Source organism: Meriones unguiculatus, chromosome 1 (assembly GCF_030254825.1).
Source record: "Meriones unguiculatus strain TT.TT164.6M chromosome 1, Bangor_MerUng_6.1, whole genome shotgun sequence".
Lineage (NCBI taxonomy): Eukaryota > Metazoa > Chordata > Mammalia > Rodentia > Muridae > Meriones > Meriones unguiculatus.
The window spans coordinates 154,458,646-154,477,514 of NC_083349.1; the positions used below are offsets into that span (position 1 = coordinate 154,458,646).

The following is an 18,869-nucleotide window of genomic DNA, read 5'->3' on the forward strand; positions in this document are numbered from 1 at the left end:
TTGTTATACATTGTGTGTTGTTAAAATAGGATTATATAAAAAACTAACAGTGGAAAATTTGGTTAGTATGTACTGATTGGTTGGAAAGTGTGTGGTATTCTTTTTAAGTTAGGATACCTAATGTAGTTCTAACCCCTAGTAGATGGTCTTTTAGTGTTAAAGTTGAATAAGGCTGAGATCGTGTGAGTGATCTTACTTATTTTGCATTAAGTAAAAATACCTATGGGTTTAGTATACTAACATTGAAGCTATAAGTGCAGGCTGGGAGAACATAGCCTATTAGCATTAGTCAACAAAGAATGACACAGAATTGGAAAACTTAAATGGCTAATTGTCAAGAAAAATGGGAGGAGACAACAGCAAAATCACAAATGTCAGTCTTTGTGATTATTAGAAGACAAAATTACTTTCGAAGATCAGAATTATATTATGGTTCCTCTTCATTTCTTCATTCTTAATATCAAAGATTACACTGAAGTTTTTGTCAAAATGGGGATTAACAGTCTTTAGGTGATATGAAATAATTCTACTAAATTATAGTGTTCAAGTGTGTGTGTGTGTGTGTGTGTGTGTGTAGACTGATGTGAGCTCAGGATGTCAGAACAATGCTTCAAATGGATACTGTCCAGAAATGGTTACCCACATTGTAATGATTAATCTTGACTGTCAACTTGGGTGGCCTAGATTAGAGTAGCTTACTTCTGGTTATGTGTCTGCAGGCATATCCAGAAGACCTTGAAAGCTATGGGCTCTAATGAATAGATTAACCTCCAATGTCTTGATAAGAGCATTATTTGGAGTTGGTCAAAATGATGTGAGTTTGGGCTCATTTGGAGGAAGTAAGTCACTGGGAGCATCTCTTTGAGCTCTGTCTTATCCTGGCCCCTTCTTATATTCCTTTTGTTTTCCCTTCTGCCATCATGATATAAAAACTCCAGTACATACCTTCCACCATGAAGGAGTGAATCATCAGAACCATGCACCCAAACAAATCTGTTCTCCTTTAAGTTATCTTGATTCATGTTCCTGTTGCTGAGATAAAATACCCTGACAAAAACAACTAAGAGAGAACTTTAAGAGATTTTAGCTCACAGTTCCAGGTTATAGTCCGTCACTGTGGGGAGGTGAAGATAGAAACCCAAAATGGCAAGGCTGGTTCAACATATATAAATCAATAATGTAAAATCTATTCTGAGTAAACTTAAGGACAGAAACCATGTCTCCATTGTCTTCATTATGGTTTCTATTGCTGAGATGAAACATCATGACAAAAAGCAAGTTGGAGATGAAAGAATTTATTTGACTTATACTTCCACACCATAGTCCATCATCAAAGGAAGTCAGGACAGAAACCTGGAGGGAGAAGATGCAGAGGCTATGGAAGGGTGCTGCTTACAGACCTGCTCTCCATGGCTTACTCAGCCTGCTTTTTGATGGAACCCAGGACCACCATCCCAAGGGTAACTCTACCCACAATGGGCTGGGCCCTCCCACATTAATCACTAATTAAGAAAACGCCCAACAGGCTTGTGTGCAGCTCAATCTTTTGGGGGCATTTTTTTTTTCAATTGAGGTTGCTCCTCTCTGATGACTAGCCTGTATCAAGTTGACATGAAATTAACATCTTGATTGATCCTGAAGGGGTAAATATATATGGGAGAAGAATCCCAAGACATGAATATAGACCAAATCTTCAGCAAGATTAGAAAACAGAATGCAGCACCCCCGCCATAATTACTGTTTTCCTCACCCCTCGGTGCTCATAGAAAAGATGCCAGTGTACTCAAAAAAATCCCTGATGAAACAGAAAAAATAATGCTGTTTAGTCAGGTCTCCACCAGTGAGTGATAATGATGATAATGATTTAATTCTCTGTATTTCAAAATGGATATGATGCAGAGGACTCTTCTGCTTGTCCAGCAAAAGCAGCCCTGTGATGGAGTGTGAGCCAGTTCTGTAAATGGCTGGCCACTGTAACTGTGGGCATTGGAACTTGGGTCTATTGGCATACAGTTTCACAAAAACGAACAAATTCAGTCTCTCATGTAAAGGAAAACAGCTAGCAGAACCTCTTGCTGATGATAAAGCTTTGAGAAGAAAAGCATTCTGAAAAATATGTGTCTTGCCGTGAGCTACCTCAACTACCTCAACACTTAAAGATTTCACCAGATGTGATATTACAGCAATGAATTTATTGTTAATACTGTATTAAATGTGTCAGTAGCTGCAACTTGCAGACCTCGGTAAGCCAATATTTTAGAAATGATGAGAGATTAGTATTATGATATTAAGCATGGGTAAAACAAGTCTCCAAGCTACCAGGTGAATGAGTTTTAATGTAACTGCATAAGAAGTTTGATACAATTTCAGATTTCACATGGCAACATACCTTTCTAAAAGTTCTTCCCTGAAACTTGAGAATATTTTAAAAGAATGGCTGAAGCTGTAAAAAGAGGACCACTAAGATATTCTGGGCTGGAGAGATAGCTCAGTTAGTACAGTGCAAAGTTCCATCTGCACTGTTCTAAAACCCACCTCAAAACTGGGGCATAATAGGTGTGTACTGGCAATCTTTGCACTGGGAAAGGCGGGGCAGAGGAAGCCTTGGGCTTACTGGCTAGTCTAGCACACTTGGCAAGTCCCAGGACAATGAGAAACCCTGCCTGTAAAACCAAGGTGACCCGAGGAATGGCATCCAAGGTTGACCTTCGACATACATGCAAATAAATAAAAACTTAAGACTTTCTTCTGCTTTCTAATCAAATATTTCTGATCCCAGATTCTCTCTGTGATTTTCAGTCACCATGACCTATAGCAACAGATGAATACCAGAGTACACATGAGAATCCATCTGTATTTAATTAAGCCAAATATTTATACAAATGTCAGGCAAATTCTCCTCAATTTTTCTTAAATTATAGTTTCCAAACAATCCCCTGTGTTAATATGTGATGGATCTATTAGTCTTATTTTCACTGTTCCTTTTTTGGTGGCTAAGGGTTGCTGGGGCTTGAATCCAGAGACTGGCAGATACTAACCACATCCTCTACCACAGAAATGTACCATTAGCCTATGTTCTTATTTTTTCAGTGAATTAATAAATTGTTTTCCAGGTATTCTTTGATTTAGTTTCTTATGTAGTTATTGATAAATATAACTGATAAGCAAAAAGTTTGAGATTCATACTTTTTTTTAAGACCTCCCCTATCAGTGGACTTGGGGAGGGGCATACATGCAGAGGGTGGAGGAAGGGAGAGATTGGGACAGGAGGAGGGAGGGAAACACAGGGGGGATACAAAGTGAATAAAGTGTAATTAATAAAGAATGAGATTCATACTTTTTAAGAGAATAAAGAGGTACTGATATTTAAAAGGTTATGAGCAATTTTTAAAGGAGCTTATTTTAGTGTATGTGCACATGTGTGCACAAGAGTGCAGGTGTGGAGATCAGAAGACAACTTAGAGAAGTCAGTTATCTGTGATAATCATGTTTTATCTGGGATCAAACTTGAACTCAGGTGATCAGGTTTGGTGGCAAGCCCCTTCTACTAAGTCATCTCCCAGAGCCCAGTTATGGGTTTAATTCAGATTACAAACCATTCTGAGTTTACCCAAATAAAATTAAGGCACAGTCTTGTAGTCCACAGTGTGAGAAATTGACAGATTTGAACAGAGGTGAAATCCACAGGCATTTACTTATATAGGATGGATCTATTTCTGCTCCAGGCAAAAATTAAGAGATATGTCCTTCAAAGTAGTAAAAAAAAAAAAAAAAAAAAAAAAATTAAGCTCAAGTTTAAGACAGTTTCAGGTAAGGTCAAGCATCTTAAACTGTGTACCCAGGATATTGTATAGAAGTGACCTTTTAGTTTGTGGAGATGATTCATTTCTTGCTGCTTCTGACAAATCTGTGTGTAAAGAATGACTAGTCTTCACTAACTAAATGCTTACACATTCTGTGAGTATGTGGGGATCAAATGTGCTTCGTTTAGGTCCTGATTTCTTTAAACTAAAGATTGTCCTGTTCCCACTAGAGTAACTAAAGGTCTCTAGCTTTGTCTCTGCAAGCTGCTCTCTAGATGCTTGATGCAGAACTCCATCTCCTTCATGCCAGGACTGCCACTTTTGTTTGTGTGCTTCTCCAGAAGGACTGGTTGACACCTCAGCATTTACTGAATACTAGAATTTCTGTAGCTATAATCATCTCTAATGGGAATTTCATTTTCTAGAACTCCCAATTTTAAGTTTTTTTAAAATCTAATTGGGATGTAATTTTAATAGGAAGGCTTTCTAAGGTAAGGTTTCATTGTTAAGCAATCCAGAAGCCTAAATGTTTTTGTAATACTTCTATGAAACTGGACCTTATAATTAGTGGTAGGAAAGCACATTGTATGTTAATAGGGAAACACTGAGTTAGGTGGCAGTTATGGAATTGCATTATCTCAGGGACAAAGACTTATATAAAGTCCTTATTTTCTTGGACTTTAGCCAAAAACTTTAATAGCATAGTCAACAAGTATCTTTGTACCCTTCATCTCAGAATACTTAAAGGCTTAAGAGGAGGCTTCGTCTGCCCAAATCAGTGGCACAGCATGCAAACTATTATTGGTCTCTAAGAACTTGGGGCAATTTATGGCAAACTGCAGGTTCTGTTTGGTTTAATGTAAGCAAACAAGTAAATGAGGATCCAAACAGTGCATGGAGACTAGTAGATTGATGCTTCGCCCTGCATTTAATTTATTAGCTTAAGCTACTGATGTTTCTAGAATTTCAGCTTCCTCAAGGTGACAGTATGCTCTTACACTGTATAAGGAAGAGAAGGGGATTAGACCAGCCTCAGGCTGCCAACTCCCATCCTTAATTCAAACCCAGTGAATTATTGAGGAATTTGTTCTTCCTTCATTGTGCTGTGATGCTGGACTTGCTGATGTGGGGACCCTATAAGGCTGGAAAGAAGTGACAACATTGTGATCTACCTTCCTACCTATAAGGAAAGGAAACTGCAATTGTGAATCTTAAGAATAGATTTGAATTCATAGAAGAGCTGACAGTTAGCAAGAATAGAGAGCAAGACCCACAGAGCTGGTATTTAAGATGGATCTGAGGATGGGTGGACAGTGAAGAGTGGAATAAGGAGACACAGACTCAGGACACACTGCCTCAAGCGAGGCCAGCAGCACCCCTCTGAAGTCCACCCGCTGTCTCTCTAGAGGGCAGAGATGCAGTTTACCGGTGATATCCTGTGGTCTGTCACAGGTGGGAGGGAAGTCTCCTCTCGTGACTCTGGGCATGAGTGTGATTCTGGGTTTAGTTCTGCTCTCAGGAACTAACAGTGTAGTACTTATTGTGAAGTTTAGAGGTGATCTGGCCCAGTATTTGTGCCTCTGGATGTTTGTATCACTTAGTGGTATAGGATTTGGGTACCTTCAGATAGTCTCGTCTGCTTAGGAGCTTGTGATCCATCGTCAGTGTCCAGGCAGTTCTTGACTTTTAATAGGCTACATTCCAGCAAGCCCATAGTAAATGAAACATACTTTAAATCAGGAAATTTGTTGAATATCCAACCTGCTTAGTCTCACTCTGCCTTAAATTTGCACAGATACTTGATGTTAGCCTCCAGTTGGGCAAAGTCTTCTGTCATATAAAGTTTATATAATTTTTAAAAAGTGTTAAATGAATATCCTGTGTCACTGAGTGAATAGTGTATGGAAAACTAAAGTGGAAAACCAGAGTTGTTCTTAATAAGAATAATGGATATTGATCATTAGTTAAGTTCTTGTATAGTGTCTCCTAACTGCATTTTATTTTTGAGCAGAACCATTGTTAAGGATGATCCTATAACTAGAAACACTTAACTGACTCTGGAACTAACTATGTAGCCCAGGTTGGCCTTGAACTCAGAGCAGTCCTTCTACTCAGCCTCTGAGGAATGGGATTATGGAAATGCACCACCACAACCTCAGTTCTGTATTATCTAATGAGAGGGATTTAAGGGTTCTTATTGCTAGGCTATGGAGAGCTCACTGAGCTGCAGCTCAGTTCAGCGTGCATACAACTTAGGAGCCTCACCTTGGTCTGTGGCTATGTGTTGATTCTTCACACAACTCTAGCCTTTCAATCCTTTGGCGAGGGCTGCTAGGGCATCTTTGAGCTAATTCACTTCATTAAAGGAGTTCCATTAATTTTTGTTACATACCAGTGCTTAGAGATACACAGAGCACTATCCCAGTCTGCAAGGGACTGGTGGCTTAGGAAAAGTGGAGGTAAAGATCCTGTGATACTGTTGGTAAGTGTAGTGTTCTTGAGTATAGATGTTTTAAGATTTCCACTTAAGAATCAAAATCTCTATGTACTGTTAAAACAGGCTCAGTTTTGTCCCTGTAGCAGGAACCTTGTGATACTGCTTTTATGGGCCCAGAATTGGAACATGGCCAAGAAAGACTTGATAAACTTAATTCTGTCTTAGTCACTGTTCTTTTGCTATGAAGAGATACCATGAGCATAGCAACTCTTATAAAGGAAAGCATTGCACTGGGGCTTGCTTATACTTTCAAAGGATTGGTCCATTATCAATATGGTAGAGATCATGGTGTCATCCAGGCAGATAATAGTGCTGGAGAAGGAGCCGAGAATCCTAGATCCCAATTAATAGGCAGCAGGAAGACAGAGCCCCTGGGCCTGGCTTAGGCTTCTAAAACATCAAAGCCACCCCCAGTGACACACTTCCCCCAACAAGGCTACATCTCTTAATTCTAAAAAATGCCATTCCCTGAAGACTAAGCATTCAAATATATGAGCCTATGGGGATATTCTTACTCAACCATCACATTCCACTCCCTGGCCCCCATAGCCTTATAGACATATCATAATGCAAAAATGCATTCAGTCCAACTTCTAAATGCCCCATACTTTATAACGACCTCAACACTCTTTTAACAGTTCAGAGTCTCTTCTGAGACTCATGGCAATTTCTTGCTTGCAACCCCCTATGAAATCAAAATCAAAAGGCCAACACAAAATGGCACAGAATCTATATTACCGTTTCAAAATGGAGCATAGTGAGGAAAAACCAGCTGGGCATACTCTAAGCATCAGCATCTCCATGCTGATGTCAAAGCACTGTTCAGATCCCCAAATCCTTTCAGCTTTGTTGACCGCAACATACTTCTCTCTCTCTCTCTCTCTCTCTCTCTCTCTCTCTCTCTCTCTCTCTCTCTCTCTCTCGGACTGTTTCTGCACACTGTTAGTAGCTCTCCTTGGCAGGTATTTATCCCAAGATTCTGGAATCTCTAATATCCTGGGGTCTCCAACAAAATCTAGGTTTCACACTCACAGCTTCAAACAATGTCCTCTCTGGACCTACATGCAGGGACTGCCCTGACACATGCCTGGCCTAAGGAGGGATAGCTCTTTCTTGTATCCTTGACTTTAAAGCCAGAAATGACATTTTTGTATCAAGTGCTTTAACCACTGAGTCATCTCTGTAGCTCTGGATTGAGTTTTAAAGCAGTTCTTATGTGTTCCTTTCTATTTGACCTTTCCTTTTGAAATATCGTTAGTATCTGCCAAAGTCATATAGCTGAAATTCATATAGCTGAAACAGGCATATGTATGGCTTCCTAGCATAGTGCCAGTGGTCTAGCCTTGGTCTTACTGCAGTGATTCTGCTGAAATGGAGTATTGTCAGTACAAGGACAGACAATAACTGAAATGCACTGCTCCCATTATCAGGTACCATCAGATTTATTATGCTCACAACAGGAAACTTCACTTAGGACACATGTCTTGTCATTCAGATGTTTTGTTGTATGTTGAAAGTATTGAAACTGTTAAACTGTCATCTGAGACTATTTTTAAAAGCTGTGGGGTTAGGTTTCACTTTGCTAGAATGGTTTTATACATTAAGCAGATGGTGCTTAAAAAACAGTGTGTGTTTTTATAAAATCAGTCACACATGTTGCTATTCATATTCTCTGTGGAGTAAGTGCAAGAACAACTTTATATGAGTGGGTACAAGTACACGTTTTTGCTTTGTGTTTTCTAATGACACAAACTGAAGAAAAATAAGTAAAAAAATTAAATTTAATCATTTAAAGCTTTTAGCAGCTTAGACTGTAGCAATTAATTCTCATTGGCATCGGCCTTTTAGGAGCAAGTAATTTGCTGATTAATTTTAAAGATGCATGATTTTCAGAGTTTCCAACTTGCAAGTGTCTTCATTTTCTATTGGTCTTAATTTATACAAAGAGATCTGGTAACGTGCTTAGTTCTTAAGTGTCAAAATAACTAATTTTCTAAATATATCTCACTTTATCCTTTCAGGGTTTTGTTTGCGAGCAGGTAATTGCTGAGCAGGCACAAACTCAGCTGATTTCTGTTAGTAGGTCCTCTCTGCTGCACCATGCAGAAGAGACCGTTTTGCTGGCAGAACTGTTGAGTGGACCCCTGATAAAGCCCTGTAGAGTGTGTAGGGCTGGCAGGCGGGAAGCATGGCTCCTGCTTTATGGACAGTTCTTTCTGGATTGAAATGACCGAGTCGTGTAGCTAAAATATGCAGATATTGACTGTCATCTAAAGCACTTGAAGTACCCCATCCTCCTTTTTGTTTTTCAGCAGCGGAATCAGCATTATAGATAACTTTGTTTTGTTTTATCTTATTTTATTTTATTTTTACCTTTCTACTTGTGCATCTTGTGCTGGGTTCAACACTATGAAAGCAGCCATTTCCCACCCCTCTGTCATCCCAGAGTCAGGCCAATGCTGTGAAGTACTGCCTTACTGTACTGCGTAACCTTCAGTTGTGATGGAATGGTCTAGAATCACATGGCTTGGAACCCACTTGCCATTGTTGCTTTTGAATCTTGGGCATGTAGGTAGGCAGTTGAGGGTTTAAGTCTGTCACTTAATACTAGTCAACTTAAAATCCAACAGCCCATGTGGCTAGAGGCTACCATGATGGGCAGTCCAGCTAAGAAAAACTCCGGGCTGTTTGCTTTCTGTGGCTTTCACAGACACTGAACCAGAGTCTTAACGTAAAGGCCATAGTAAAATTCACTGGTATAGAAGAAGACTTTTAAGTCCAAGAATAAATCATTAACTTTCTCACAGATAGTTAAAGAAAAGAACCCAGGACACCCCACCCCTAAAATTAGTATAGCTGGGCCCACGAGAGGGCTCACATGGTAAGGTGCTTGCTGTCAAGTCTACCAACCTGACTTTGGTCACCAGGACTCACATGATGGGAGGGAACTGACTCCCAAGTATTATCCTCAGACCTCTGCCTATGCACCATGACATATGTACTCCTGTCACACATATAAATAAGTGGCGAAATGTAATAGAAGTTTGGATTTAGTACAGCTGCAAGTTATTTTCCCTTCAATATAGAATAACTCAAGTTCCCACATTTGATTAGCCTTTTTTTTTTTCTCTCTCTCTTTGAGGACAACAGGCAGAAGGAAATAACGGTGCCTCATTTTGCACCTAGCTTTGGTTTTAGGTTGGAGGTTCTACCAGAGGCTCTCCACAAGGCCAGCTGCTACAGCCGAAAGCTGACATCTTCCGTAGCATGCGCAAAACCTACAGACTGAAAATCAGAGGACTGGCCGCTGTCTGAAAGCAGGGTTCTGGGATGAAGAACCAGGTCTGGGATGAAGAACCAGCACTACTCCCTGAGTCTGAGCAGGGCCACTGCTGGTGGTTGCCTGTAGAGCCTAGCATCATTAAACCGTATTGGGAGCAAAAGCCTAGTTTTAACACTTCAGTTTTTCACATGTGTCTGGGTTGCAGCTCAGGGCCTTGTCTGTTCAAAACAGTTACTAAACATAAAATTGTAAACTTAGGGAAAACATTGAGTTTTCTTTCTGTCACTCATTCATTCAGTTCCAAATGAACTTCATAAATGACAAAATCATTTTGCATTTTGTAAAAGATTGGACACATCTGATAGAAATGTCCTAGCATGCCCCAGTACCAGTTTTAAGGACTGTGAAGAGCTCACTCCTCACTTAGAGAAGATAAGGATTCATACCTTTTGTTCCTTTTTCTTTAAAGCCTTTGTCATCCTGTTCCCTCATCCTCCAGTGTTCAAAGTTTAGATTTAATTTTGTTGTATGACAATGAAAGCCATGAAAGAGAATGTTCGCTTGAGAGAATAATTCTTTGTGATGAAATAAGGGCAGGCAGCATATAGAAAAGGTGACCTAGTGGGTCATGTGGTTCATGTGGAGGCTGAGTGAGGGGAGAACAGAAAACAAGTATGACTGAAGGAGGATGATGATTCATACTTATAATCTAAGAGGAGGCAGAAGCTGGAAGATCACTACAGATGCAGCCTGATCTGCACTATTGGCGTTCAGGCTGGCCAGTGCTGCACAGCACAGCAGGACCTGTCTCAAAACAAAGCTATGCTCACACACATATAGGACAATGTACAATAGGCATATTTGTATATACACATTATTGCATACTATACATGTATAGTACCTATATAGTGTTTGTGTAAAGTGTGTGTGTGTGTGTGTGTGTGTGTAAGGAGAAAAGAAAATGGAGGAGCGTGCAGTTGTGTTACAATGAAAACATGTTTCATATTTAAATGTTGCTAGTAGCGTGCAGTTGTGTTACAATGAAAACATGTTTCATATTTAAATATTGCTAGTAGCGTGCAGTTGTGTTACAATGAAAACATGTTTCATATTTAAATGTTGCTAGTTCCAGAAAATAATATTGTAAGCATCCTAACAGTTTTAAAATTTTAAAGGTGAATTAGGTTTATGAGTATATTAACTTGAGATTTTTATAAATAAATTATAACAGTAGAACCTCATTCTGGCTCTAGAAACCCCTTGTATACCTCTATGTAAGAGTATGTATGTTTTACTCTCCTACATTTTCTCTGAGTTTTATGTATTTTTTTTATATTACAGTGTTTACTTGTCTCTCTGCTTACATTTTTCTCTTCAAATTTCCCCCCTTAAAATCAGCTTCTTAGATGTTTTGTTTATGTGAAAGGATCAGTTATCCAGGAGGTGCTCCTCCCACGCTAGTTCATGATGTTCTACAGACTGTGGGGTGCACTTGGGAAGATGGCCATGTAGCCCAAGCTAGTCTCAAACTCATGATCCCTGTGCCTGAACCTGCTAAGTGCTGGGATTACAGGTGTGCACTACCATGACTGTCTTAACATTTTATTTGTTGTCATTTGTAGATGGAAATAAAAGAATATATATATGTATATGTATATATATATATATATATACTATTTTGAATTCATTCTCTAGACAGTTATAGTCGATGTAGACAGAAATGCCAGTATGAGAAATTCTAAATTAGTCCAGTTCACATGCCCTTCTCCAGTGTACTTGAGCAGCCAAATGAGGGTTATTTGTCATCATTTTGTAATCTAGATGTGTTACTTGTTTGGAAACTTAAGCAGTTTAAAGTTGTCATGTGATGTATACATTCCTCTAGAGCACTGACAGTTGATGGAGAGTGTATGCCAGGCTCAGAAGGGTTGGGGCTGTGTCTGTTTTCTTACCCTCTCCTCAGTCTATCACAATATCCAATTAGGCTCTCAAAGAAATCATTGTTGTACACCCAACTGCCTACTTTTGCCAATTTGTTTTAAAACTGCTTCCTAATGAAGTAAAGGACTTAAAGGATTTAAATAACTATTTTGTGTTTGGTGGGCTCTTTGATTTGTAAGGAACAAAAAAGACTAAAGTTACCCACTAACGAGGGGAGGGAGAAAGAGAGAGAATGAATATAAATGGCCATGGTTAAGCTTTATTTTTTTCCAGGAATCCATAGCAACGCCACTGGTTTCTCTGTTGATACCCACCCTGGGCTTTTCTTTTGTTTCCTTTTGTCTCTGCATTTGAGTAGCATTTGTTTCTCCCAGCTCTGATTGCATCATGTTCACGTAACTCTACTGTATAGTCCTGAGAAATTGTTAATGCGCTATAATTATCTTTATCTTAGTTTGGACAGAACTTTTATACTCAGGTATCTATCCATCAACTGCCAATTAGCTTCCATTTGATTGCTTGGGATCTTAGTATAGGCTGTAGCCAAGAAACTGGGTTATATAGAGGAGACTTTGTCATTGTCAGATAAAGAACCATCTGAGTTACTTCCTTAGCGTAGATACTTCCTCAGGAGAGTTTGTGGCATCTAAAGCTTAACAAACTTTTCTAATAGGCCCAATGTCCATATTCCTTACTATTCCTGTTCAGTCTTTGTGATCTTTTAAAGCGTGCTGTCATCCATAATTACATGTTGTGGCTTCAGAGGGCTGATTCTTACCTTGGAGTGTTACCTTTATCATAGACGATCAAGCGACCATTTTCCCCTTCCTTCTTGCTAAGGAGTTCAAGAGGCCTCTTTGATCTCTACATCTACTCTTGCCCATGGAGAAGAATGCAATCTCATTTAAACCCTCATAATTTATATAGAAAGACTTAAGAACAAACAAAATATTACTAGTCTTCAACAGTATCCTCCTATAGCAGTGTACTAATGTATGAATGTATTGTGGGTGTTAGTGGCTTTTCTGCGTGTAAAATGTGGGCTGAAGTCCTCTGATAGAGGATAACTGAGTTTCCCCCACAATGTGGTAGAAGTCTATCTCTTTATCTCACATAAACACAGCCAGCACCGCTCTGGGTTTTCTTTGACCTGGACCCCAAACTTCTTTGGATTTTATATAATTTTTTTGACTTACTTATTTTAGTATTTGTCTGTAAATGTCTACCAATTCAAATTTTCTTCAAAAGTCATCACAATACATTGAACTTTTTTTTTTTTTTTTACAAACAGGATAAAAGAATCCGAGTATCCCAACCCCTGACAAGAGGACCAAGTGCCTTTATTCCAGAGAAGGAAGTAAGTCTATGTTGTCAATACTAACTCTAAAATTGCATCCATTTTTCCTATGAAAAAGTAGATGTGTTTTTTTCTTTAGCATGTTATTCATGTCAGAAAAATGTGGAATTGTTTATTTTTTCAGATTTATTAAGAAAGTGTGAAGATTTTCAGGTTTAAAGAGACCAGCATTTCATTTCACAGTACTTATATCACATAATTGGTATAACACGATATTTTGAAAGGAAACATGAGTTTCCAACTACACCTTTAAAGGACAATAGACAGATAATGCCTTCATGACTCTTTCTTCTCATTTACACATTTGCTTGACAGGATGCCACTGATGCTCCAGCAATTGCATGTCTTTGGTGAAGGTTTGTTAACAAGATGGTACCGGCCAGGCAGGGAGGTTATCAGTGACACAGAGTAAGGTCTGTGCCAGTTTGTTGGTGTACATCTTGAAGTGTGCAGTCTTTGTGAATCCCCAGATGCCTCTTAGTTGTCATGAGGCTGAGAACCACTGTTAAGGACTTACTTGTCAGCTTAAGAAGTGCCCAGTGCACACAGATGCAGTTTTTCTCATAGGTGCGATTCTGCTTGTGCATAGATGTCTTTGTCTTAAATAACTAGCGGGGAGCCTTGAACTCCCCTTCCTGTTCCTGCCTTCGTGGCCTCTTCCCATTGAACTAAAACCTCAAGTGATAGTGGTGTACCTCCAGAGCTCAGAGGTGGCAGCAGAGTGGACAAGAGGCTCTGCTTTGCATGTGCCTGTTTGTCACATAGCCTAGGGCTACACTTTCGAGATGATGGCCTAACACATATAAATGGCTTCCTGCAGCATTTTTACAGCATGTATTTGAAGATATTCTATTTTTAGGATCTGTTGCAGCATATGAATCTAGCAACGTATTGTGAATGTCCTGTGAGAACCAAGAAACGTCTGGAGAAAGCAAATCAAAAACAGTAAAGAATTCTAGCCCTAATTGTATTGGGGTTTGGATCCTTTTTTGTTTTGTTTTGTTTTTTTGTTTGTTTGTTTGTTTGTTTGTTTCTGACTACCAGCTCAGTCCCTGTGATTGACAGAACAGGGAAATGGACAAATGAAAGTATGCAGGTTTCCATAGTGAACTGAAGTGAGGTTGCCTTTTGTATTTATGCCAGGATAACTGGCATTTCTCTAGTTTCACTTTCAGATAAAAGTCTCTATCCATAAACAGTTCTCTTGTACAATTTATACTTCCCTAGGGGTAAGAGGAACTGTGAAGCCAGCTCTGAGGAGTGCAGCTTCCAAACTATAGCGAAGGTCGTTAAAGGACCATTGCTTTAGACTTTATGAGATCTAGTCAAAACCACTTTGCTATTAATTAGATGCACAAGGTTGAGTTAAATCCAGAATCTGCTTCCTATCTCTAAACTGAGGGGCATATGCATCTTTCGTCTAGAAATATAACTCTAAAATACAAGTAAGAAATGAGCCAGTGATGGAGTAAACAGGTGTTAACAATCTCCTCACACTGCCACAGCCAGCTTGTTGTGTGATGCCAAGCCAGCATGATGAATGAGGCTACATGTTATTTAATCTGTTTCAAGAAAGCTCTTTGGTCCCTAGATGGAGGATGTACGTCCTATTCTCATGCCTTGTTTTTAGTAATTACTATGATAAGCTTAAACTAGCAATAACAATTAGCAAGTGTCCTTACTAATTTTCAATTAACACTTTCCCACAAGTCATCAAATGTTCCCTTATCTCCAATAAAGATTTCATAAAGCTTTTTAAAAAGGTAGACTAGCTTCTGTTGCTCTCCTTGTGGAGCTCCTGTTCTGTCTAGGTCTTTCTATCTCCCCCTTTTTTCATAAGATTCCTTGCACTCTGCCCAAAGTTTAGTTATAAGTCTCAGCATCTGCTTTGAAACCCTGCTGAGCAGAGTCTTTCAGAGGCCTTCTGTGATAAGCTCCTGTCCTGTTTGTCGTTCCCGTTTGATGTCCGTCCCGTTTGATCATCCTACCCACTTCAACCAAGGACCATGCATGGAGATAACCTAGAACCCCTGCACACATGTAGCCCATGGCAGCTCAGTATCCAAGTGGTTCCCTAGTAAAAGGAACAGGGACTGTCTCTGACATGAATTCAGTGGCTGGCTCCTTGATCACCTCCCCCTGATGGGGGAGCAGCCTGACCAGGCCACAGAGGAAGACAATGCAGCCAGTCCTGATGAAACCTGATAGGCAAGGGTCAGATAAAAGGGGAGGAGGACCTCCCCTCTCAGTGGACTTGGAGAGGGGCATGGGAGGAGAGGAGTGAGGGAGGGAGGGATTGGGAGGGAATAAGGAGATGACTACAGTTGGGATACAAAGTAAATAAAGTATAATTAATATAAAAAAATTAAAATTTTTAAAAAGGCAACTACCTAAAATGAAAACAAAAACTGTAGACCAGCAAAAACAACAGAGGATCAGACATTTGTCCAAAATCACGAAATTAATTTTCTTTGTCAGTTGATAAGAGTAGGCAGCAAATGCATGTGAATATAGCATTCAAATGCTGCCGGATTTGCCTTCCGCACACTGTGGAACAATGGCCAGGCAAGCTGGCTCTGAAGTCTGCATGCTCGCCTGCAAAGACAGATGGAGGCTTCTTTCCTCAGCTTTAGAGCTGTGTGTTTAATGTTTGATAACTTCACATTTGTTGTTTAATAAATTGTGGTATCAGAGCCAAAACTGAATGGTACTCTCTCTTTTTAAATTTCTGTTTCTAGTATGAGCAACTGCATAATTGCAGTGTCTGTTAGCATCAAATGAATATGTATTTTTCAGTAGAGGCAGAGTCCATGTAAACCAAAGCTGTCTTTACATCACAGTGTTCACCGCATTCTCTGCTTCTTGGTTATAAGGTTGTCCAAGCAAACTCGGTGGATGAACGAACAAACTTTCTGGTGGAAGAGTACTCTACATCCGGTCGCCTGGACAACATCACACAGGTGATGAGTTTGCACACTCAGTACCTGGAATCTTTCTTGCGGAGCCAGTTCTACATGCTGCGCATGGATGGTCCCCTTCCCCTCCCAGACAGGCACTACATTGCCATCATGGTAGGTGCTTGCTGCCCACCATTCCCTACTGCCATGAACTAGCTTCCATGTACTCTGTAGCCCTTCTAAGGTGTGTGTTTAGGGAAGAGATGTGAGTAAGTGTGCATGTGAGATACTGTGTATGTGTCTTGTGGAGTGTGTGTGTGTGTGTGTGTGTATGAGAGACTATATTGTGGGGTGTGAGTGTAGGGTGTGTGTGTGTATCTGTGGGATGAGCATGCATATATGTTTGTGTGTATTGTGTGTAGAGGTGTGTACATGTATGCATGTGTATGTTTGTGTGTATATGTATGTGTGTCTGAGATTGTGTACATGTGCAGAGGGGTATGATATGTGTGCATATGCATATATGTATGTATGCATTAGTGTGTATGTTCATGTATGTGCATGTGCATGTGTGTAAAGCTGAATATAGTTACATTGGTATAACTGAAGAAGCCTCTGGTTTGTTTTGCTTTTTTTTTTTTTTAATACCACATCCTTTGGATACATTCACAGTGCTTTAAGCCACTTAATATGCTGAGTTTTTCTCCTTTAACTGTCCGTAGGATTATTTTTCATATTTAGTTTCTTATGATTAAAGGTGGTTGTTGGGTCCAGAATAATCCCCTGCCAGTTTTGCTGTTGTTCTTGGGGTCTTCTTCAGTATAAGCTGCTTGTGACTTTTTCTTACTCACTTTATACATGAGGACGATCACTGGGGTGGGGTAGGAGAGAAGTACCAGTTGTCACTAGTCACAGATCTTCATAAGAGAAGAATTATTGAGTGGATTCCAGCACTTCTGAGTGTGGATCTTGTTATAGGTAGGCTAATTACTCAGTGTTATCTGCAAATAGAGGGCCAAGGAAGAGGCTTGCTGGAGGCACTAGAGAAGAAGGAAGAAATAAGCTGTGCTCTGCTTAGACAGCTACAGGGGAAGAGGGTGAGGGCACAAGAGCCCGTGACACTGTGTGTTTGGAAAAGGCAGCAGCACGGTCACCCAAGCCAGTAGAGCTACGCTGGACTCAGAAGATGTGTGTCACCCAGTTGAAAAAAAAGGAGCATTCTGTGCTTTCTAACATGAACTTGATGGATATTGTGAATTTAGGAGAAGTTTTCAATGACAGTAAGGCTGACAGCAGAGTGGGAATGTTCACTCCCTAAGACAGCTGGGATACAAAGATGAGAAAGAATAAAACAGGGTTATTTTACAAGAAGCAGCCACAGAAAAGAGAGCAAAAGTACTTCACATGACTGTCCCGTTGACAGCACCCAGCTGACACTGACTGCATAAGGAGAGATCAGTGATGTCATGTCTAAGCAGGTCTCTGAGGTCACTATGGCTGATAAGAGAGGTCCCCCATAAACATGAATTCTGAATCGGTAGGATACACATCACTGAGAATTCCTGTATTTTAAGTAGACCATACTAGATCTTCCGCTTAGCAGATTTACACGGTGCCTGTGGTTTTCCTGAAAATAGCTACGATATTTCCAGATCTATCTATACCAGACTCAGGAAGAAGTTGTTGGCTTCATGTGACAAGTATTTGCTTTTAAAACTGTAAATCAGCCTCATATATGATTAAAGAATCTGTAAAAATGGATGGTAAAAATTTTTAAAGAAGGAGAACTTCATGAGAAAAGAGTCACTGATTAAAAATAATCCTGGCTCCATCTAAATTACTCACTTGTGGAAAGACCTCTCATGACTGTTCTCAGGAAACTTGCTTCTGTGTTTCAGGCTGCAGCCAGACACCAGTGTTCCTACCTAATAAACATGCACGTGGATGAATTTTTAAAGACTGGAGGGATTGCTGAGTGGTTGAATGGCTTGGAATATGTACCACAAAGACTGAGAAATCTTAATGAAATTAACAAGCTCCTGGCACACCGGCCCTGGCTGATCACAAAAGAGCACATTCAGGTACTGTGGATAAGTTCCGAGTTATGCATGATTGTGGGGTTTTGCTTTGTATAATATTTTTCATTTTTATTTTTGAGATTAGAGTTGCACCATTTCTCCCTCCTTTCCCTCTAAGCCCTCCCATATACCTCCTTGCTCTCAGATTCATAGCCCCTCATATATATATATGCATATATATATATGTACTTGATTTTAAACAACTGTATATTAGAAGCTTGAGACATAAGAGATGCTCTATTACATTTAGAAAAGATAATTAGAAATCCTGTGAGTTTCATTTAAGTGCAAATGAAAGCTAACTCTCCTCAAGGATTCACTCATTGGTGACTCAATAGAAAGTTGGTTTCTGTTGTGAAGGAGTTGATAGAGGAAGTATACTAGCATCAAGGATGCCTGGCTTCTGGCCACTGTTGTCAGCAACATGCACCCTGTAGTTAGGAAATGCCATATAGTGGAGAGACCTGGGAGTTGTAAATTCTTTGCTAGTTTTAACACATTTCGTAATTTAAGATTCATAGAGAAATGGTTTTGCAAATAAAAGGTGATTTGCCAGCTAGTGTGTGGAATTACTGTCTGGATGAAAAATAGAATTGTAACCTCAAAAGTGTTTCTGTCAGAGGCCATGCTGTCCAGTAGTGCTCACACAGGCTCATTATTCAGTGGGAGCTTTCATCTTCATCTCAGACATGCAGTGACTTGCAGAAACATATGTATTGTTCATGAATAGAAAGGCCTATAAAACTTACTTTATTACACAGTTTTGTGATTTACCCAGTTTCCAGTTTTTTAACCAGGCAACCTGTGTCTTTTTTTTTTTTTAAATATTATATTTTGATGACTTTGGACTCTGTGAAACACAGCGCTGTTCTAGGTCTGTGTTCTGGTTCTGTGGTTAGTCATATCAGAGAATTGATCCTTATTCTCATGTCATATCATAATTACTCTGTACCAGAATCTTTGGTGGGCTGAAAAGATGAAAGCCTGGGCTTAGATGTGCTTGGGTTTGAGGG

At 39.7% G+C, this 18,869-nt stretch overlaps 1 protein-coding gene across 1 annotated transcript in view; it reads left to right on the forward strand.

Moving 5' to 3' along the window:
• Window positions 1-18,869, forward strand: part of Sesn3 (sestrin 3) — a 57,337-nt gene that overhangs the window by 17,449 nt on the left and 21,019 nt on the right. Inside the window, exons 2-4 of the mRNA XM_021663644.2 lie at window positions 12,816-12,881; window positions 15,755-15,952; window positions 17,677-17,859. Coding sequence (XP_021519319.1) covers window positions 12,816-12,881; window positions 15,755-15,952; window positions 17,677-17,859 — 447 coding nt within the window. The remainder of the gene's footprint in view (window positions 1-12,815; window positions 12,882-15,754; window positions 15,953-17,676; window positions 17,860-18,869) is intronic.